The sequence below is a fragment of the Lithobates pipiens genome, unplaced genomic scaffold, assembly GCF_037356315.1.
Source record: "Lithobates pipiens isolate NorthernLeopardFrog02 unplaced genomic scaffold, aLitPip1_a1.2 Scaffold_8, whole genome shotgun sequence".
In the NCBI taxonomy this organism is placed as follows: domain Eukaryota; kingdom Metazoa; phylum Chordata; class Amphibia; order Anura; family Ranidae; genus Lithobates; species Lithobates pipiens.
In genome coordinates this window covers 100,458,395-100,482,618 of record NW_027507903.1, presented here as the reverse complement: position 1 = coordinate 100,482,618, position 24,224 = coordinate 100,458,395, and the positions used below count along the sequence as shown (strand labels likewise).

Below are 24,224 nucleotides of genomic sequence, written 5' to 3'. Positions count from 1 at the left end.
TGCTTAACCCAATACTTTGCTGAAAATGACACCCCCGATGTCTCACACCTGACCCAGTGGGAAGCACACAAGTGTGTAGTTAGAGGCAAATTAATTTCCCTAGCAGCAGCAATAAAGAGAAATCAACCAAACTCTGAGAATGGTTTGAGAAACGTAAAACCCTGGAGACAATACATAAGCGCACATTAGCCCAAAACACCCTTGCAGAACTTACTGAAACACGCATACATATTCAAGAAGAACTAGGCCGCAACCTTAACAAAAAATTCATCCTCTCACAGAAACTTTTCTATGAATTTGGGAACAAATCAAGCTACTAGCTCAAGCCCTTGACTTGAAAAGGCTAAAAAGCGATACATCAAATACATACCGACAGGCAAAAATACAGATATTACGCACAAATTTGAGCAATACTATTCTCTATACAACCTCAAGGCGAAGGCCTCTGCCCCTCCCTCCCCCCCAGCATAGACTAAAGAAATCCATACTTTTGTAAAAGACCTCGCCCCCCCCCCCCCCAGCAATAATCCCGACCGACTCAGCAGAGTTACTTGATTCTACGATCACTCTTGCAGAGTGGATACAAGCGGTAAAACAGTTATAACCTGGCAAGAGCCTGGGCCCTGATGGGCTATCCGCAACATATTACAAGCTATTTGCAGAGATGTTCCAATCCCCCATTTCTCAAAGCATTCAATTCGCTTTCCCCCCTCAAACACACTTATGCATGGATTGCTGGAGGCACATGTAACAGTGATCCCTAAAGAGGGTAAGAACCCTACTAACATGGGAAGTTACAGACCAATCTCTTTACTGAATGTCGACATTATAATCTTTTCAAAGATTTTTAGCAAATAGACTTCTCCCCCTTCCTCCCCTCACTCATCTCCTCAGACCAAGTAGGATTCGTTCCTGGACGTGAGGCAAGGGACAATACCATAAAGGCTATAATCTTACACTATCTGATGACTCAATCAGCAAAGAGGTTTTTTTTTCCTGTCCTTGGATGCAGAGAAGGCGTTTGACAGAGTGGCCTGGGACTACATGGAGGCAGTATTACAGACCATGGGCTTGGGATCACGTATATTAACCTTTATCCTATCTCTGTACTCCAACCCAACGGCCAAAGTTGGGGTCAACGGCACTCTGTCAGACGCCTTCCCCATCAGCAATGGTATGAGGCAGGGATGCCCCCTATCCTTTTTGTTCTCACATTGGAACCTTTCCTACAAAAAATAAGACTCAACCAAGATATCAAGGGTATCCAAACCTCTAAAAAGGAATACCAATATGCAGCCATTGCAGACGATATCTTGTTTCTCACAGAACACTTGACCACCATACCTATCCTATTATCCAAATTCCAACATTTTCAGTCTCTATCCAACCTCAAAATTTTGGGGGACCGGAGACCTAGAATCAGCTTTAAGCAGCTCTCACAACCAAAACATTTAGGGGGATCGGTCTTCGTGATATTCACACTACTTCACAGCTGCACATCTCACCAGGTTAGTCGATTGGAATGTCCATTCCTTACCTCGACACGGACACTAACACACAGAACGCTCCCACTTAGCCTCTAAACAGAATGGTAGAAATAGACTCTGCATATAATATAAGCCCACCTCCGCAAAGTGATGCTATACCTAACATTACAGACAGCCATACACTACAAAATATACAACTTAAGCGATATAAGGTTTAATCCCATGTCAGGAGAAAGGAATATGCTGTTATATTTCACCCTTGTTACACAATTGCTTTTCTCTGCAGATACTTAGAAATATAAGTTTGTTAAAACGGCTTCAACCGTACATATAGATGTCATTGTTATACCGTTGATAACTCAGTAAAGAGTTACCAAAAAAAAAATGGGGGGGTGGGGGGGGAGTTAAATCCCCTCTATGGTTTTTCTTTGTGTCTTGCTCCCACTGTCCCAATGTTTTTATTTAAAGGAGACAAAAATATTTGAACATAACAAGATGAAAACGCATAGGCGAGTGCATTTGAATACAAACTACAGGACAAGTTAGGACCATTTGCGAAAGTAGGACCAGTAGGTTTGAAGATGGTATAACACATTAATCGCATGCTGCGGTTACTTTACATAGGCATACAAAATGGAGTTGAACTTTAGCTTAACTCTGTTTTTATCTAGGGCTCTTAGAGAATCAGACAGATTGACAGTGTTATTGGTAGTTGGTGTATTTTAGGTTTCGTGGTCTTTTAAATTTAGTTATTGAGATGTCTCATTAGGAATATGCCTGGGGATACTATGTAGTTATTCTCTCCATCGTGGCTTCTTAATTGGAGTGACTGTTTTATATCTCTAAGTGATTAAAAGCTTTAGTTACAGACCACTGTCCGTCAGCCTGCTGTTAAACATAATGATTTAATCCATAATGAGATGGGTCTGCAGACCTGGTCTAAGGTTGGAATGAATGTTGTTGCCTTGGTAAGTGTGTGTTTTTTTGTATTTTTTTTTTAATTTTTTTTTATTTTTTGTGCTCCTGTAAAGAGAAGGGTCTATCAGGGGTTAGTGTGTGTGTGTGTGTGTGTGTGTGTGTGTGTGTGTGTGTGTGTGTGTGTGTGTGTGTGTGTGTGTTTTTTCTTTTTTTTTTCATTTGTATGAAGCCAATAGAAAGAGTTATTTAAAGGGTAACTCCACTTTTGTGGGGGAGGAAGAAAATGGCAAAGGAAAAATATAGCGCATATAATGGCGACACTAATTATTTTGTAATTGAATGTTATTAAAAATGACCTTTCCTTTTCAATCTGCAGCCAAAGTAATTATCTGAGAATACATTGCATTATGGCTACCTGGAGTTTTCTGTACATAGAATGTGTACTGACCACTCCACAGAAACATTTCCTGCTTGTGTGATTGGCTCACCAATTTTCCCAGAAGTCTACCTAAGATACAGGTCAGATTTCAGGCATCCCCTGCAACAAAAATCTCATTTTTTTGAGTGATGCTTTCAATAGGAACAGGTCTAAAGGGATGAAGGCCCAGCAGATTTCCTCATTCGTGCCCTTCAGCTCCACATCTGACAGCCAATTATAAAACCACTACCCTTAGACCTTCTCAGAACAAAGGCACAGACAAACATACATGGATTTCTTCAGAATAATAAAAGGTAGGACTCTGCAACGACGTTTGTTATAATCCTTGCGATGTACATTGATCAACCAGAGGGGAATGTTTTTTTTTTTTTTTTTTTTTTTCTCTCTCAACAATAGGGGAATTGCACTTTAAATGAACAGAAGGGAATTCTGCTGACATAAGAAGGCCAAATTGCTTTACTATTGAAATTAAATGGATTAAAGAACAATGTAGGAAGGTAGAATTCTTTTGAACATGTAAAATGGATATGAATTTACATTACTTTAACATACAAGTATGAATACATGTGCTTCTCTTTAATTTTCTTTCCAGTTTTCAGGCTAACTGGATGTTGTTCATTTTTTACCTGAACATTTTAATTAAAGATGAAGTAAACTTTTATTCATTTTTTGTTTTGCTTTCTTCTTACCTGAAAAGTTAAGGCATGGTGTGCTAATATGCATGGCATACTGGCACATTATGTGACGCTTATCTGCAAACGAATCCCTTGTCATCCCCACTGGAGGCCGCATTCATCTTCGCCCATCTTGCTTCCAGGTCTCTGACTCGAGCCGCGTGGCGTGATTGCTGTGGGCCACGGCACAGGCGACCGTTCCTTCAGAACGCATGCGCCGATGACTTAAATTGGTTGTAAACCCTTACAAACCACTTTGACCTACAGGTAATCCTAACTTCTCTGTGAAGATCAATGGCACGTCTGTCAGTCAGTCCCCACATGCCAGGGTGGTAGGGACTCGAAAATGTCCTTTCAGGCCCACATCCAATCCCTGTCCAAATCGTGCCACCTTAGCCTCCTCGACATTTCCAGAATGTGCCCCTTTTTAACGACCCCACCAAGCTTCTAATTCACTCCCTCGACTACTACGCCTTCCTCATTGAATTACCTTTACATAGACTATCCTCCCTTCAGTCTATAATTGCTGCTGCAAAACTCATCCATCTTACCAACCATTCAGTGCCCTCCACCCCTCTCTGCTAATCCCACTATCTTCCACTCACCCAACGAATAAAATTCAAAGTACTAAAAATTTACAAAGCCATCCATAACTCCCCCAGCTACATCACTAACCTAGTCCCAAAATACCAACTAAGCTGCTCTCTTCAGTCCTCCCTAGACCTCCTACTCTCTAGCTCCCTTGTCACCACCTACCATGCTTGGCTCCAGGATTTCTCCAGTGCTGCTCCCATCCTTTAGAACTCCCTACCCCAATCTGTCCAACTGCCCCCAGTCTATCCATCTTTAAAAGATCCCTGAAAACCCTTCTCTTTAAAGAAGCCTATCCTGTGTCTAATATACTGTTTTACTTTCTCCATCAGCTCACCCCCCAGAGCTATTAACTTTTTGTATTAATTGACCCTCCATTTTAGATTGTAAGCTATAATGAGCAGGGCCCTCTAATTCCTCTTGTGCCAAATTGTAATGTAACTGTAATGTCTACCTTCATTTTGTTAAGCGCTGCACAAACTGTTGGCTCTATATAAATCCTGTATAAAAAATAATGGGGGAAGAATACAGAAAAACTGTTGTATATGATCAACTTTGTTTCTACGTGGGCATGAACTGTGCAAAAGACTCTTTGGACAATAGGTAAGACTTTATTTTATAAATACACTATATTGTAAAAAGTATTAGGGTGCCTGCCTTTACACACACATGAACATTAATGGAATCCCAGTCTTAGTCTGTAGAGTTCAATATTGAGTTGGCCCACTCCTTGCAGCTATAACACCTTTGACTCTGCTGGGGAGGCTGTCCACAAGGTTTAGGAGTGTGTCTGGGAATGTTTGACCATTCTTCTAGAAGCGCATTTGTGAGGTTAGGCACTGATGTTGGGCAAGAAGGCCTGGCTAACAGTCTCTGCTCTAATTCACCCCAAAGATGTTCTATCGGGTTGAGGTCAATCAAGTTCCCCCACCCCAAACTCGCTTGTCTGTCTTTATGGACCTTGTTTGCACACTGGTGCACAGTCATGTTGGAACAGGAAGGGGCTATCCCCAAACTGTTCCCACAAAGTTGGGAGCAAGAAATTGTCCAAATTTGTGTTTCTATGCTGACGCCTTAACCACTTCCGAACGTTGATGTACGTCTTTACTTTGACGTAGGATATTGTTATGGCAGCAGCTAGCTGCCATAACCCCGGTATCCTCGTGTTCAGCCGGCGGTCTGCTACAAGATAAAAGTGGTCTCTGCAGCGGGTTCACCATGAGATCACTTTTTTATTTGCGGCAGGAGGGCCCTCTGTGGCTGGGCATGGAGACTCGTGAGGGGAAGCCGTCTCCATGACATTTCAGGGCGGAAGCAACGTCAAAAACATATTTTTCACCCATAGTTCTTAAAGGGTAATTTTTTATTTTTTTTTAATCCTTTTATTAAAGACAAATTTTTATTTATTTTTTTAATTGCATTTTAGTGTAAATATGAGATCTGAGGTCTTTTTGACCTCAGATCTCATATTTAACCATCTGAGATACGCGATATGGCCGAATGACGGCCACAGCGCGGATGTGAATTCCCAGGAGGCCGTCATATGATGGCCTAACCTGTGCATGCTCCCTGCGTGCGCGCTGTGATCAGAGTCACTGAGACTTGGGTAATCACCGATCTGAGTAAGGGGCCGGTCCTGGCCCCCTTACCATGTGATCAGCTGCCAGCCAATGACGGCTGATTACATGATCAAAACAAAAGCTCGGTGATTGTTTGTTTTTGATTCTCCTCACAATATATATAAACAAAAAACTTTCCCTGTGACACTGCGCTATCCAAAAAAACAAAAAAAGCTGCTAACACAATCACAAGGATAAAACAGTGAATAATTAACAAATATCAAATCATAGTGTAGCGCTTAAAGAAATTATGAATGACCTGGTTAGTGCATGATCATACAATAATTAACCCAAAACACCTTAGGTGTGAAAATTCATAAGTGTATACAAAAATAAAATTATAATACAAAAAAATATAAATAAATTGAAAGTCTCTATGTAAGATGTTGATCAAATCCAGACGTGAAATAAGGGTCACCATCCACCTTCTTGCAATAAGGCTAGCATGCAGACACCCTGTGATATTCCCGTCACCTTTCAAAATAAAGGCTTACCGGATAACATGGATCCAAACGAATATATATTCGAAGGATCATGCAGGCTTGTACGCTCAAAAGGCGAGATTACAGATGTAAATTATCCAGGGAAGTAACGAGTCAGACTCCTCATACAGATGCCCCAATTAGTTGTTAAATCCTCAGCGGTAAACTCCAACTCAAAATGTTGAACTCATACAAAGGAAAATAAGGGGCCACAATAGTGTAAATCCGTTTAAAAGAAAAAATTTAATAAAAAAGTAATGAACTCACATGTAACCAAAGAAATCAAGCGCTTATTCCATAAAAACAGTGCTACAGCAGTAGTCCCGACGCGTTTCGTCCTCTACAGACGTCACCTGGGGCCCCCAGATGACGTCTGTAGAGGACGAAACGCGTCGGGACTACTGCTGTAGCACTGTTTTTATGGAATAAGCGCTTGATTTCTTTGGTTACATGTGAGTTCATTACTTTTTTATTAAATTTTTTCTTTTAAACGGATTTACACTATTGTGGCCCCTTATTTTCCTTTGTATGAGTTCAACATTTTGAGTTGGAGTTTACCGCTGAGGATTTAACAACTAATTGGGGCATCTGTATGAGGAGTCTGACTCGTTACTTCCCTGGATAATTTACATCTGTAATCTCGCCTTTTGAGCGTACAAGCCTGCATGATCCTTCGAATATATATTCGTTTGGATCCATGTTATCCGGTAAGCCTTTATTTTGAAAGGTGACGGGAATATCACAGGGTGTCTGCATGCTAGCCTTATTGCAAGAAGGTGGATGGTGACCCTTATTTCACGTCTGGATTTGATCAACATCTTACATAGAGACTTTCAATTTATTTATATTTTTTTGTATTATAATTTTATTTTTGTATACACTTATGAATTTTCACACCTAAGGTGTTTTGGGTTAATTATTGTATGATCATGCACTAACCAGGTCATTCATAATTTCTTTAAGCGCTACACTATGATTTGATATTTGATTCTCCTCACGCTGATAGCGGAGGAGAAAAAAAAAAGCAGATCACTGGCTCAGCTTAAAGGGACATAGGTCCCAAACGGAAGAGGCAATTATGCCTCATAATTTGTACCTGAAAATGCCCACAAGTGCCACCTATCTATGCTCACAAGTGGTGGCAATCAGTGCCACATAGAAGTGCTTCCCATCACTGCCGCCCATCACTGCTGCCTCAGTGTACATCAATGACGGACAAAAATTACCAATATTAACATTTTATAACAAAATTAAAAAAAAAAAAAAAAAATTTAAATTCAGTCTTTTTACATTTTTAATTTTAACAAAAAATAAAAATCACACAGGTGATCAAATACCACCAAAAGAAAGCTTTATTTGGGGGGAAAAATTATAAAAATTGAATCTGGGTACAGTGTTTTATGACCATGCAATTGTCATTTAAAGTGCATCAGCGCTGAAAGCTGAAAATTGGTCTGGATAGGAGGGGGGTTTAAGTGCCCAGTAAGCAAGTGGTTAAGAGGTCCTGTCATGCTTTTTTCTATTACAAGGGATGTTTACATGACACAATTTTATTTTATTTTTTTAAAACGGTGTAAAAATAAAAGGTAAAATAAATAAGAATTTTTTTTTTTTTTTAAATCTGCCCCATCCCGCCGTGCTCGCATGCAGAAGTGAATGCATACTTGAGTAGCGCCCACATATGAAAATGGTGTTCAAACCACACATGTGAGGTATTGACATGATCGGTAGAGCAAGAGCAATAATGCTAGTCCTAGAACTCCTCTAACTTTTAAACGTAGCCTATGGAGATTTTTAGGGGGAAAAGTTTGTGGCCATTCCATGAGCGGGCGCAATTTTGAAGTGTGAAATGTTGGATATCAATTTACACGGCGTAACATGATTTTTCACAATATAAAAAAAAAATTTGGGCTAACTTTACTGTTAATTCAAAAAAGTGTATTTTTTTCCCAAAAAAGTGTGCTTGTAAGACCGCTGCGCAAATAGTGTGACAAAGTATTGCACCGATCACCATATTATTCTGTAGGGTGTTAGAAAAAAAATGTATTATGTTTGGGGGTTTTAAGTAATTTTCTAGCAACAAAAAAAAACGTTTTTTAACTTGTAAACACATCTAAAAACAGGCTCGGCCCTTAAGTGGTTAAGAGTTCCCTTCACTGGAACTAAGGGGCCGGGGCCATGCTCAACCCCTGAAAAATAACCCCACACCATAACCCCCCCCCCCCCCCTCCCACCAAATGATTTGGACCAGTGCACAAAGCAAGGTCCATAAAGACATGGATGAGGGAGTTTAGGGTGGAGGAACTTGACTGGCTTGACCACAACTCGATAGAACAATTGAATGAATTGGAGTGGAGACTGCGAGCCAGGCTTTCTCCAACATCCGTGCCTGACCTCACAAATGCCCTTCTGGGAGAATGGTCAAATATTCCCATAGACACACTCCTAAACATTGTGGACCGCCTTCCCAGAAGAGTTGAAGCTGTTATAGCTGCAAAGGGTGGGCCAAATCAATCTTGAACCCTATGGACTAAGACTCCTTTCACACGGGGCGGATCAGTGCTGATCCGCCCCGTGAATGCCCGCTTGAACAGCAGGGATCGCCGGAGCGATCTCTGCTGAGCAGGTAGAGGACAGGTCCGTCTCTGCACACTGCGCAGGGATGGACCTGTCACAGTGCCGCTCTCCCCTATGGGAGATTGGGTGACGACATGTCCGTCATCATCCGATCCGATGATGGATGGAAAAATAACTTTTTCCTCCGTCACACTTTTTCGGATCGGAGCGGCTCGGATGTCAGCCGACATGTCACTGCTGACATCCGACGGTCCATAGAGCTCTATGGAGCATCCATTCAGTTCCGCCTGAAAAACTGACAGGCGGACCTGAACGGATCGTCCGTGTGAAAGGACCCCAAGACTGGATGCCATTAAAGTTCATGTGCGTGTAAAGGCAGGTGTTCAAATACTTGACACTATAGTGTGTGATAATTTGCAGGCCTCATCATGAAAACCAAGTATTGCTCCCATCCTTTAATTGTTTCCATAAGCAGTACACCTTGATTTTAGAACACACCTTGACCAGACAATGAAGAATCGGCATTCATGCCTCAGTTTATTCTATTCTTTTCCCTGTCAGCAAATGACTAATGACAGGCTTGATCTGGCCTGGCTCATAGTGCTAGATTTTCATCTCCCAGAGAGAATTAATTGAGGCTGAGAGAAAAAAAAAAATTGGGCACTTGCCCTAGTAAGCGTAAAGACTGTAATTTTATATAAAATAACAGCGTCATTTATTGATCTTTCCATATCTGTTTGGGCCTCATGCAAATGGACATATGAATCCATTAATGTAAAAAATATAGTTTGTAAATATGCATGTACAGTACATAAGGGCATTTACCTTTTAAATGTGCAGCCTCTATTTCCTGTTCAATAATGCTACACAATAAATGTGCTTTTGGCTTCCTCTGTCTTGTTGAAAATTATTTTGCCAATAATTTACACTATTAATTTTAATTTTACCAGGGTTGCAGTAATACAACAGGCACCCTTACTCTCAAATAATTAGAAGTTTATTTTTTGAGTAAAAGTACTGACACACCTGTACAAATGTGCTGGGATATTTGCCCCCCCCCCCCCCGGGTTGCTGGGTCTTCCGTCCGCCGGCCTCGCACTTAACCCATTCAGGTCCCAGGCTTTGGTGGCTTCCCCCTGCATCTCCTCCTATTTGCTTCTGCACCGGCCAATCGATTCTCAAGGCCCAATTCCTGATTGGCCAAGAGGAGGAGCAGGAAGACCATAGCAAATATTAATTTGCTATTGTCACACAACTGGGTGGCCTCTGGGTGCTCTATGCTCTGAGCCTACTTTTTTTTTTTTTAAATTTAAGGCAATTGGAGCCTTGGGCTCTAATCGTGTGTTAAAAAAAAAAAAATTAATTTCATGCGTCCGGTGCCCTGCATATAGATTAGGGGGCTGGGCACATGGATTGGGCTGGGGGGGGGGGGGGGGGCAGTGCCTGTGCTAACTTCGTGAGTGACCGCCACTGGGCAGATGACTGAGAAAGTGGAGGAATCTGTGTATGACTGATCCAGTACTACTCAAACTCCATCTTCATCATGGAAAGTGCATTTCTCACTACCACAAGCGTATGTACGGAATGTCAGCACAGCACCGATACTTATAGGCCTTATGGAAATGGGATTTATGCCAATATGATACACCTATAAATATTTGAAACTGCTCCAAAATGGAGACACCCTAAGACAAGAAGTGTTATTGACCAGATCACTAGGTGAAAATAAAGGGAAATGGCTTAAAAAAAGAGTAATGCAGCCACCATATATAAGGATTGGTTGGCTGCAATATATTACATTTTTGTTTTTAATACAACTTTAATCACTTCACTTATAATCTCTTCAATGATGGCACGCAGTGCACAGTATATAATGGATTTTAATCCTTATTTATTTTTTTGAGGGGTGTGGATGTTTGAAGGCCTAGGGTTACTGCATATAATTGTAGAAAAGCTTTGTTTGCATATTGCAATGCAGAGTAGCTTTATATGCACTTTAGGGGTTTTAGTTTTTTTAAACAAAATGGTATTTTCAATTCATTAGAGTGCAGAATATAAAAATCTGAGAATCACTGATACAGCACATATACAGTAGTTTGCTCCTTGTTGCAATTTACTTAGCCCTGGTGGGTTTTTTGTTTTTTTTGTTTTTAAGTATAGACTGGAAATAGAGCTGTAATACAGCAGCTGAGGAAGATGGATCAACTCATAATAATATTGATCTGCCATGCTCATAGCCAGTTAATACATCACTGGCATGGGAGAAAATCTAAGCAAACATTTGTGTTACAAGATGTGACTGATTGCCAGAGCAGTGCTGTCATTATTGATGTTTTGGGTTTTAAGCAGCATAGGACAATACCCAGCATTCTGTGATTAAAGTGGTTTCGGAAAGGCGCACAGATCATCATTGGCTGTATTCCAGCACTGCTGTAAAGCGTGCTGCTAGGAATTAGTGTAGGTAAAAAATTAACTCCTGAATCAGAGCGGCATTCTTTAGGACACCGCTGTGTATATAGATTTGCACTGCAGGTCTCTCAGGTTCATTCCATTCTTAAGCTTTCTTCACAGCTGTAGGGTTTTACTGTGAACAATTGCTTTAGCTTTTCATGAACAACCAATTTAACAGCGCTATTGACTTTTCAGCCATCAAGAAATCATTTTTTTGTCTAACAAAAAGATACATCACAAGCAGTAGTTATTCTTGTATCTTTAAATATGCATAGTGTTTTTTTTCCTTTTAAGAATTTTGTGTGGGGGTTAAAAATAACAAACTGGGAAATGCGTGTTTAAAATGATTTGGAGAGTTGTTTTGCCTGGGGATTTTGGAAAAGCCACATGGACCATTGCCTAGGTTGGCGGAGGTTTAATAGGCATTAGATTTCTGCTGTTTAACTTCATTTAAGAAAAAGGCTAATCTCTTTTGTATCAATTTGTAATAAAACACCATTATAATTTCAGAAAAACAATGACATTTTCTGTGCAAATAGACTTGCTCTTATAGGCATCGCCTTGGGTATGGTGCCTACCCAAGGCTTGTATAAGGGGGCCGCACCTCTTTAGTATGTCATGGCTGAACATGTCTAAATCAGGAAAAAATGTCTTTCATAACAAATGATGCCAGCAACAAGAATTACAAGGACGAAAAATATGATTCTTTTATTTAAAAAGCCAGCTTGAATAATATAACACTACTGTAATTGTGCTGTACCCCCTCTACATTGTAAACTGCTGGCGTTATATAAATCTTGTATAATAATTTTTTATTCCCCAAGCTTTGTATTATGCTGAATTTTTACTTTCAAAATTGAGATCTACATATATAAAAACTTTAATGTATTTTCTTTTTTTGACTGTAGAAATCCGCAGAAGGGGATCCAAAGAACTGCCTGGAAAACCTTTACACTTGTATGACACGCCATATGAACCATCGGAAAATGGAATTGATTCGGATTGTGAAAAGTCAGATCAGCGACCCCGAGAATCCAGATTGCCACAAGACGATGAGCGGCCTCCAGAAGAATATGACCAGCCTTGGGAATGGAAGAAAGATCGCATTTCAAAAGCATTTGCAGGTCAGTTATACAGGGTAGTCACCACTTGCCTACCATAATCTAAACAATGACGACTAGAACGTATGGACACTTAGGTGGGCAGCTTTTGTCAGATTTGGCTGTGAATGTTAATAGCCTGATAGAAAAAACATTTTAACAGTGGGCAGATGCACTTTATAGTATTAAACTGCCAATAAATGTGTCTCATGTGATGAAAGTACTTACCCTTTTTTTTCTCCTGCCTGCACCACCAAAAGGTGGTGTAACAAAGCAAAATAATTGCCTGGGGACTCTATAGAATTTAACATTTTGAGTGCTGGATTCCTTGTTCTCCTGCTATAATCAATGGTTCATCTCGCTGACCTCAGAGTTATTAATGTGTACTAGGGTTGCACTAATACTATCTGTGCCGATACAGAGTATTTGCACAATTATCGGTACTCGTGCATATGCACCGATATTTGAAACCGATACTTTCAGGCTCGAGTCTTTGAGCTGTCAGTGGATCTCCCCAGTGTTGAAGTCTGGTAATTGGAGCTGTCAAAAAAAGCAGCTGCCAATGTTTATTAACAACATTGCTCAGCCCTGAAACACTAAAATTAAAAAGAAACGTTTCTTTTTGTATATGTCTGCTTCTTAATCTGCAGATCAAAGGGATGAACACATTTTCCTCTGTTTAACCCCTTAATTTACTCTAATCAGCCTCGACTCCCTATTCTCCTCCATTTTTAATTATTTTCCTGCTTTTTTTTCTTTTGTTCATGCCTATTTTATAAACGATAAACAATTAACTTTTTTTTTTTTTTTTGCTTTGTTAGTAAATATTTTTACACATATATATTTACACATTGAAAAGCGCTAGATTACAAATAAAATAGATTTTTTTTTTTTTAATTAACTTTTCGATGCATTGTACCATTGTTGACAGCTGAAGTTAACACAGTTGCGGTTGGTATCGGCGAGTACTCATTGTAAAAAAAGGTATCGGTGCATCCCTAATCTGTACTGTAGTGGCGTGAGTCCAACATGGGGCAAGCCTTGAGCACAGCAGGGAACCAGGCATTCAACACAGCTGAAAGTGTTGCCTTTTGAAGAGTCTACAGTAGGGGTCTCAAACTGGCGGCCCTCCAGCTGATGCGAAACTACAAATCCCATCATGCTTCTGCTTGTGGGAGTCATGCTGGTAACTGTCAGCCTTGCAATGCCTCATGGGACTTGTAGTTTTGCAACAGCTGGAGGGCCGCCAGTTTGAGACCCCTGGTCTACAGCATGGGTGCTCAACCTGTGGTCCCATTATGCCTCTGCCTTTGGGAGTCAAGTCGCCTATTTTACACACAGATGGGACTAAAAAAGTATCAAAATTCTAAAACTTCATTGTTCAATAAACGTAACTATTTTAGTCGCTGCTAAGATGAGGTATTACTAAACGTTGTGTGTGTGTGTGTGTTATTACACACTTACTCACCGACCACTTTAATGGATACACCGTGCTAGTGTCCGGTTGGCCCCCCTTTTGTCTTAAAAACTGCCTGATTTCCTCCAGAGATTTTGGTCCATATTGGCATGATAGCATTACACAGTTGCTGCAGATTTGTCGACTGCACATCCATGATGCAAATCTCTTGTTCCACCACATCCTAAAGGCACATTTATTGGATTGAGATCTGGTGACTGTGGAGTACAGTGAACTCCTTGTGATGTTCAAGAAACCAGTGGTGAGATTTAAGCTTTGTGACATAGTGCATTATCCTGCTTAAAGTAGCTATCAGAAGATGGGTACACTGTAGTTATAAAGAGATGGATGTGGTCGGCAACAATACTCAGGTAGGCCGTGGCGTTTAAACAATGCTCAATCGGGGCCCAAACTGTGCCAAGAAAATATCCCCCACACTATTACACCACCACCAGCCTGAACCATTAATACAAGGCAGGATGGAACCATTCTTTTATGTTTACGCCAAATTCTGACCCTATCATCTGAATGTCGCAGAGTTTTTTCAATCTTCTATTGTCCAATTTTGGTGAGCCTGTGCGACTTGTAGCCTCAGTTTCCTGTTCTTAGCTGACAGGAGTGGCACCTGGTGTGGTTTTCTGCTTCTGTAGCCCATCTGCTTCCATGTTTGATGTGTTGTGTATTCAGAGATGGTATTCTGAATACCTTGATTGTAATGAGTGTTTTTTTGGGTTACTGTTGCCTTTCTATAATTTTCTCCCAATTCTCCTCTGACCTCAACCAGTAATTTTCATCCACATAACTGCTCACTGGACTACCCAGACTAAATGTTGCACACATTTTTGCTGTCACTTTATGCTGCAGAAATACTTTCAGTCTTTGTTTCATTTTGTATTATTTTGGCCTTAAGCTACTGATCCCTGGAAGCTGAGCCACAAAAAAAGCAGGCAGAGGGAAAGAATTATTCACCGGTATTGCTTGAGCCTTGTTTGGCATGGTCTGTGTGGAGGCCACCATCTTGGTGGACTGGGTTTTGCCTTATGTCAGAGCCTCTAGCAAGCATAAAAACCAACAGCACAGTAATTATTTCACCAAGTAAGACTAGCAGTCAAAGGGCAGCTCTCTTTCTGTCGAGCCTCTCCCTCTCCCCCCCTCTCCTCCCACTCCCTCTCTCTGCCGAGCCCCCGCCTCTTTCTCTCTGCCGAGCCCCCCGCCTCTTTCTCTCTGCCGAGCCCCCCGCCTCTTTCTCTCTGCCGAGCCCCCCGCCTCTTTCTCTCTGCCGAGCCCCCCGCCTCTTTCTCTCTGCCGAGCCCCCCGCCTCTTTCTCTCTGCCGAGCCCCCCGTCTCTTTCTCTCTGCCGAGCCCCCCGCCTCTTTCTCTCTGCCGAGCCCCCCGCCTCTTTCTCTCTGCCGAGCCCCCCGCCTCTTTCTCTCTGCCGAGCCCCCCGCCTCTTTCTCTCTGCCGAGCCCCCCGCCTCTTTCTCTCTGCCGAGCCCCCCGCCTCCTTCTCTCTGCCGAGCCCCCCGCCTCCTTCTCTCTGCCGAGCCCCCCGCCTCTTTCTCTCTGCCGAGCCCTCCGCCTCTTTCTCTTTCTCTGCCGAGCCCCCCGCCTCTTTCTCTTTCTCTGCCGAGCCCCCCGCCTCTTTCTCTTTCTCTGCCGAGCCCCCCGCCTCTTTCTCTTTCTCTGCCGAGCCCCCCGCCTCTTTCTCTTTCTCTGCCGAGCCCCCCGCCTCTTTCTCTTTCTCTGCCGAGCCCCCCGCCTCTTTCTCTTTCTCTGCCGAGCCCCCCGCCTCTTTCTCTCTCTCTCTCTCTCTGCCGAGCCCCCCGCCTCTTTCTCTTTCTCTGCCGAGCCCCCCCGCCTCTTTCTCTTTCTCTGCCGAGCCCCCCGCCTCTTTCTCTTTCTCTGCCGAACCCCCCGCCTCTTTCTCTGCCGAGCCCCCCGCCTCTTTCTCTTTCTCTGCCGAGCCCCCCGCCTCTTTCTCTTTCTCTGCCGAGCCCCCCGCCTCTTTCTCTTTCTCTGCCGAGCCCCCCGCCTCTTTCTCTTTCTCTGCCGAGCCCCCCGCCTCTTTCTCTGCCGAGCCCCCCGCCTCTTTCTCTTTCTCTGCCGAGCCCCCCGCCTCTTTCCCTTTCCCTTTCTCTCTCCCGGGCCCCCCCCCTCGCTCTTTCTGCCGAGCCCCCCTTCTCTCTCTGTCGTGCCCTCTCTCTCAGCACCCCTCCCCCCCCCCCCATCAGGACCCTACCTGTTTCAAGCAGCAACACTGCACATACTGATTCCTACCACCATGACCACTTAAAATCACTGAAATGGTTAGCGTGTTCCCTGAAATGAGTTTTTGCAGGTTGGGATGTCTGACAAGTGCCTAGGCAACCTCTGACAACAGGAAGCACTTTTTGTTCAGAAGCAATTCTAGACTTGTGTGTATTTGTAAAAGAAAGAAAAAACTTTTTTTTTTTTCTGTAACCGCATACACAAGGCGTACATTTACACAACAAGGTATTAAAACAATGGTATCATAAACCTAACTTGCCACACAAGAATAGATTCATGGCATATGTGTATAAGTAATTTAAGTCAATAAATGTATACTGTAAACCTTATTCGATGATACCTAGCATTGATAAGGGATAACAAGCAAAATAAAAGGTGAAAGAGAGAAGAACACGCATCTCAAAATAGAGTGGAAAAAATAATAAGCCTTGAAGATAAAGAGTGAAAGCGAGAGAGGGCGAGGGCCTGAGAGTGAGAGATGGGGGCTGAGAGAGAGATTGCCAATTGTTTCAAAAACAAATTTTGTCACAATTTGTGATGAGATATCCAGCGCCCAACTTTCGCCCCAAACCAACACACCAGGTTCAACAACGCACAATACTTTCCTCCTTCAGCCCTATTACCACTGACGAAATTGGTAAACTTCTAGCCACAGCCCACCTCGCCATCTGTCCCCTGTCCTCTCACAATTACTGCTACCACCTTCCTGCTCTATCCTAAACCCTCTAACCCACATCTTCAACCCCTCTCTGGCATCTTTCCCTCTTTTGCTCAAACATGCACTGTTTACCCCCATATTTAAAAAAAAACCCTCATTGGACCCCACCTCTTTGAATTGCTTAAGACCTAGCTCCCTGCTTTCCTCCAAGCTTCTTGAAACGCCTTGTTCAGTTGTATGAGCTTCTGCCTCACTGACAACAATGCTCTTGATTCCCTACTGTTCGGCTTCCACTCACAACATTCCACCGAAACTTCCCTACTAAAACTCACCAATGGCCAATACCCCATACTCATACTCTTGGACATTTCTTCTGCCTTTGACACAGTTGACCACCCACTCCATGCCCTTGGCCTCTGATTCTGCTCTTTCCTCATTCTCCTACCTATCTTCAGTGTCGCATACAATACCATCCCCTCTGCTCCTCTTTCTCTTTCTGTTGAGGTACCCCAAGGCTCCATGCTTGGGCCCCTCCTTTTCTCTCACTATACCTCTTCCCTGAGCCAGTTGATGACCTCCCATGTCTTACAATACCACCTCTATGCTGAAGTAACCCAGATCTATCTCTCTACCACTTCCTCAAACTCAGTCTTTCTAAAACTGAGCTTGTAATGTTTCCTCCCCCCCCCCGATCCCCTCCCCATGACTTTACCATTGGTCTCTCCAAACACGCCAAGGTGCTGGGTGTAATCCTAGACTCTGACCTCTCACAGCCCCCACATCCAGTCACCCTTGTTGCCTCTTCCCATGCTCGCTTCCAGGACATCTCCACTGCCTCTACCATCCTCTCGAACTCCCTGCCCCAGTATGTCAGGTCATCCCCCTTTAGGCAATCCCTGAAAATGCACTTATTCAGGGGAAGCACAAACCACCTGCACTTAAGACTGTACCTGAGTGTGCTGACAGTGCTTGGCATGGCCTCAGCGGTTTGCTGATCGCTGGTGCAATGCTTTACAGGCTCCTGCAACAAAAAATAACAAATGCAAATTTTTTTTACCTGCAAAAAAAGTGAACATATTCTTTAAGGGTTTGAAGGCATCGGCATATGAATCATTATCTTAAAGAGCAGAAAGAATAGTTATCTTATTTATATTCCATGAAAAGAAGGCGCCAGAAGAAGGGAAGGCAGAAGTAAACCTGGGATCTCCTAAAAAGGAAGTCAAGCGAAAGACCAAGAAAACCAGGTGATACATATGTTTATAGAGGTTCCAGATACAGAGTGATTGCGCTAACAAGGCATTGAAAGGGACAAAAGTTGTATGAGAGACTGAAGATGACCAGAGCAATCCTGGATGATAGTATGGAACAAAAGGTTGTTTTTTGGAGGTGCTGCTTAGGCACAATTAATGTTACTAGATTTTCATTAACAGCAAATTTTCAAATTTTGAGTACAGGTCAGGTCCAAAATGCCCTGCTGTTCTTTAACCACAGTTTCCATTTTTCTCTTTTTGTTGACTTAATGGCACACTTTCTTTCAATCATAAATTCTTTTCTGGTAAGATTTCTATAAAATAGTTCTATCGTTCATGGTAGTAAAATGATATTGTTTAATTTTATTGTTCCATGACAATGATATAGAGAATGTAATTATAGTTTAAGATGCAGACATAATTTTTTTTCATTCATAATACTGTTTTTTGTGTTTTTAGTTTTAGATACATTTGTTTATTTAGAATGCGGTTTGCTTAATAATTAAAACAACATAAAAATGTGCATGTGAAATTAGGTGGCAGCTGAGGAAAGCATTGTGCAGAATGTAAAGTGTTTGTGTGTGGGAGAGGGTTTTTTATTTGTTTTTTGTTTTTTTCATTGTAATCTCCCATGATCGGTACCTAGATTTCACTTTCATAGCGGTAGTAAACTACTTGTGGTTAGTTAAAATTATATATATATATATATATATATATATATATATATATATATATATATATATATATATATATATATATATATATATATATATATTATAATATAACATTTGGCGAGCCTTCAGGGATTCCTCAGCTACCACTGCTCCTATCTGCTTGAACTGGGTGCAGGATACCACAGTTGGGAAGGTAGGGAAAAGGCTTCACATCACTCCTCTCACTCCTCTCACGCCATGCACTTCCTCACCACCACCGACATGCAGTCTTTGTATACAGTGCAGACTTCTGGTCTTGCATTATACGGGATGGAATCAGAATGCCTGAAACTGGCAGGATGATAAAATGTAGCAGCTTCTTGACCCTCTTATAGAGGGATTGTGTTTACACTGGGTGCCCTGCTATAAGGCAGTAAAAATTAGGAGAAACGTTCTCCTTTTTTTTTTTTTTTTTTTTTTTTTCTTGGATGGAGTAAAGGAAAATTATAACCCCTGTCAGAGGGTTTTTTGTTTTTTTTTGCCATCTGTGTCTCATTGGGTAGATTTTCCTTTACTTCCCATCCTATCACCAAAAAATGAGGTTGAGAGGAAATGCCTCCAATGTGAGGTTGTCACCAGAACTAGTTCCCCTCTATTCCTGTTTTGGAAACCAACTGAAATTTGGGATTTTCTTTCACTTTTGGTGAGAACTATAAACACGACAAATCAAGAGGGTGAGTCTCCTTATGAGGGGAAAGCAATTCAAACTTAACGGTAGAGCTGCACGATTCTGGCTAAAATGAGAATCACGTTTTTTTTGCTTAGAATAAAGGTCACAATTCTCTTGGGATTCTCGCGGCGCAACATCATCTTTCATATTATACAAATAAATTGGGCTGACTTTACTGTTGGTATCTTTTGTTTTTAAATATTGTGTTTGAAAGACCGCTGCGCAAATACAGTGTGACATAAAATATTGCAACAACCGCAATTGTACTCTCTAGGGTTTCTGCTAAAAAAATCTAAATAAAATAATAATCTATATATTATATTTCTATAATTTTTTGCAGAAACCCTAGAGCAGTGATGGCGAACCTTGGCACCCCAGATGTTTTGGAACTACATTTCCCATGATGCTCCACTACACTGCAGAGTGCATGAGCATCATGGGAAATGTAGTTCCAAAACATCTGGAGTGCCAAGGTTCACCACCACTGCCCTAGAGAATACAATTGTGGTTGTTGCAATATTTTATGTCACGCTGTCTGTATATGTGTGTATATATATATATATGTGTGTGTGTGTGTGTGTGTGTGTGTGTGTATATCTATATATCTCTATATTATAATATAAAAAATGCCTGAGCGATGTTGTGATAAACTTGGCAGGCTGTCGATTTGAGCAGAGAACTCTGCACTGAATCGAGGAAATGCTGTGTTAAGATCGCGAGTGGGATCGAATCGCAATCTTGATTCTTTAACGATTAATCATGCAGCTCTACCCAACAGATGCTCTAATCTCTCTCCACACTAACCAAAACAAAAATTGCCTTTTTAGCTATACTTTAAACATGACTACAAATGAGGCTGTTAGAAGATGTTTGTTGCAGCACTGAAATAGCTGAAATCCTTGCAATACATGTTCAATACGCTTTTAATACATACATACATACATACATACATACATACATACATACATACATACATACATACATACATACATACATACATACATACATACATGCTCTTTAAATAAATGTCGCTCATGTCATTACATTTAATGTAGTAAGATGTTTAATGAATTTGGATATGGACCTCTTGTGTTTAAACCAGATGAAGTCCGTGTCCTATCAGAGCCAATATAACATGAAGAAGATTAAACTATTTTATGATGAACAGCAGGAGAGGACAAAGATCTGGAGCTGGAATTAGTATATTTTTCCCTGTCTAAACCTATTCTTGCAGATATTAAGCTTGTGCTAAATTGTCATTGACAGAAATGACAATAACATGTTCTGGCCGGTTAAATACCAGCTTCCTTTTTTTTTTCCTAAATGAATGGGAAATCTCATTAGCTTCTATTACACTGGCTAATTCCAGAGATACTGCTATTAGGAAGCATTGCTCATTTGCAAAAACCAATTTGCTGTGTAGACGCAATGTCTGGGTGTTATCTAATTTTCTTCAACTACCTGGTACAATTCCTTTACATATCTTAATTTTCTTTCTTTTTCTAGTCAAGCACCTTAGCCTTGACTAAACATACAGTCTGGGCATGGTTAGACTGAGGTAAATTGGCCTTTGTGCAGTGACATCTCTTTATCTGCTTTATATCACCACTTTAATATGACGTGACCATCTACTGGCATGGCTATCCTCATACATGTGATCTCTTCTGGGGAAATATTAATTTGACCAATTACAAGAGGAAGCAAAATCCCATGCATAGTTTGTACCTATAAGTAAGCCTATAATAAGGCTCACTTATAGGTAGTGTAAACATCTCCTTAAAGTGCACCGTTTAGGAGATATTTACTATATATGCCGTCGATGATGTCATTGGAGCATGTGCTTTGAAGGAACGGCCACCCACGCCATGCCTTCAAAATCCTTTTCCATGAATGATGGTTCCCCTGCAGATGTGTGGGAGTAATGTTATCACGGCTCTAGCCAGTCACACAGCCAGAGTCCATGGACCTGGAAGGAAGATGGGTGAAGGTAGACGCTGCCTTCAGTGAGGACATCACATTGCTGGAGGGCTTAGTTTTAAGGTAAGTTTCACATATTGTGCTAGTATGTGATGCATACTAGCACATTATGCCTTTTACCTTGCAGGTCCAGGAAAAAAACGCCAAAAAAAGAACAACCTTACAGCCTTAGGAGTGCTAATGTTTTTGACTGATAAGCCAGTTCCAGGGGAGTTTGGTGCCTCTCACACTTAGGCTAAATTGAAATATTAGCTGGGTGTCACTGTTAATGTAAAGCTGGCCATGCATTGGCAGATTTTCAAGTAAATGTTCATACAAAAATTCATTCCACTTTTGCACTAGAGCAGTTTATTCATATTTTGCACACATTAACGTCTGCATTTTTGTCCATAGAATTCCTTAAATCTGAGGAACCTTCTATATTTTCTGAACGCAGAGGCCCTGTAGAAAAAAAAAGATAGTAGTTGTAATGTTATACATTGTACAGAATTTGTGCTCGTGTTTATCAAACGCATACTCTCAGGAAAGGCTTTAATATAATCCAACTTTTTGGTCAAATATAAAATGTTACATCAAGTAACTAGATGCCAAACATGTCAAGTCTAAAAATTGTGTGCAGCTGTGATGGCGAAAGGAAAATATATATATATATATATATATATATATATATATTTATATTATAAATATATATTTTACATAGTAAGGTTGAATAACGACACCAGTCCATCCAGTTCAACCTGACTGTCTACAATTGTCCCTACATTGCACACTCACATTGGTCCCTACCCTCATGGAGCCCATAATCCAAGGTCCCCATTCATATACTACGGCCAATTTTGGACAGAAGCCAATTAACCTACCTGCATGTCTTTGGAGTGTGGGAAGAAACCGGATTACCCGTAGGAAACCCACGCAGGCACAGGGAGAACAATGCAAACTCCAGGCAGATAGTGTCGTGGTTGGGATTTGAATCAGCGACCATTTTTTACTGCTAGGTGAGAGTGCTACCCACTACACCACTGTTCTGCATATATATATGGTTGAAGATCTATCATTAGGGCAAACTCATCTTGGCACCCTAGATTGGAAACGCTACGGGTTTCATGGCTTACAGCCACTCATCAGGAGCAAGATGCAAATTGTACTGGAAAACTAAATGGATAAAGTAGATTCGTATATGGTGCCCTCTGGTAGAAAGGGGAATAACAAAGACAACTGGATAGTTATTTACAAAAAAACTAAAATAAAAGGTGTTGGCTTTAAATGCATTTTATGTCTGCTGGCTAGTCAAAAATAGTCAGCCTTTATTCTCCAAGATTGGGTTATTGTAACTTCAGATGAGTGACTGCCGTGCTAAACATAGCCGCTTACATGTAATAGCATTTTGGTTGTTGGTGTCATGTCAGAGTTGGGTCTCTGATTTGTTTCAAAGGCATACTTGTGACTAAGAGCGTTCAGAAGCTCTCTTGTTCCTGTAGAGATCATCCAAAAGCATACCCATCCAGATTAACCATGGTAATCAGCATAATAGTTAGAAATAGAGGTAGGTGCTGGAGATTTGAACTTTACAAACTCTCCTATAACAAGGAAATGCCATCTGACATAACGTGAATTACGCAAATATGCTGTTTATATAAAAATTGTTGTATTCTGCGCTTGGGGTTAAAATGGGCTGCTGCCTCCCCTGCAATGCTTTGATTTAAAGCTCTCATGTTAGAGGTTGTGTGTATGTAGGGGTGGCTGGTGGTGCCTGTCACCTGAAGAGTGATCCTCTACAGAATCACTCCTCCCAGATTAGTATGCAATAGGTGGTTTACATTGCTACAGGTAGCTTTTCGTCACCTGAAGAGTGATTTTTCTCCAGTGAATAACTCCTCCCAGGTGACTATGCAATGAATAGGTGGTAGTTATTCCCGTCACCTGAAGGGTGATTCCCCAATGGGTACTCACACTCACTCTGAAATGGGTAATGAGTGATTCCCCAGTAGTGAGATACAAGTCATAGGGAATGTGCTCACCTTGTGACCTATATTGGGTAGTGTACTATTGTTGCTCTGTTAATTGTGTTTTTTGCAACCATATATCCAACACCCAGTCCTAAAAATGTGCAAAACTACAAGTCCCATCAAGCCTCTGCCTCTAGGTCTCATGCTTGTGGCTGTCAGTCTTGCTATGCCTCATGGGAATTGTAGTTCTGCAACAGCTGGAGGTCCGCAAATTGCATATCCTTGATCTAAAACAACAAATTTCATCCTTAATAATTCATCCCAAACAGTATATGATGCTTGTACAAATTCCTCTGTAATTAATGAAAAATTGTTTATCATAAAAATAAATAAAAGTCCAGTTATAGAGTCTAGGTTAAATCCCCCTGAACTAATATTACCAGTTGCTTGACATTTATCATTCCTATGTTTTAATTTTTGGGTACAAGCAGGTTAAACCTTTCCATCTATTATACTGTAAAGCGGGGATAAGGGAATCCATACCTTATGACAGGAGCCATCTTAGGCTGGGTACGAACACTAAACTCATCAGGGTTTACTTCTTCTTTAAAGATATGTGAATGTCTATTTTTATGTAAAGATGAACGGATATACCTACTAGTTTGCTGTAGTTCAGAATAACCGAAGCCTCAGAAGTGTTATGCCCTCTGTGACCATATAGTAGTGCCACTGCTGGCTGAATGTTGCTTTTAAGCAAACTTCTAGCTGTTCTATGCATATAAACATCCTGTGGAACCTGCATACATTTATCATTGAGACTTGCTAGCTAACTCAGATGAAGAATTGTCTACGTAAATGTTGTATTTGCTTCTTAACTGCCCTGATGCTCGTTCAAATTAATATCGCTATTTTGACACAAACAAATTGGTATGGTTTGAAAAGTAAAGAG

General features: G+C 41.3%; 1 protein-coding gene across 1 annotated transcript in view; it reads left to right on the top strand.

The window, feature by feature from the left end:
• SHF (Src homology 2 domain containing F) overlaps positions 1-24,224 on the top strand; it is a 334,666-nt gene that overhangs the window by 183,499 nt on the left and 126,943 nt on the right. Inside the window, 1 exon segment of the mRNA XM_077472515.1 lies at positions 12,147-12,362. Within this exon segment, the coding sequence (XP_077328641.1) occupies positions 12,147-12,362 (216 nt within the window).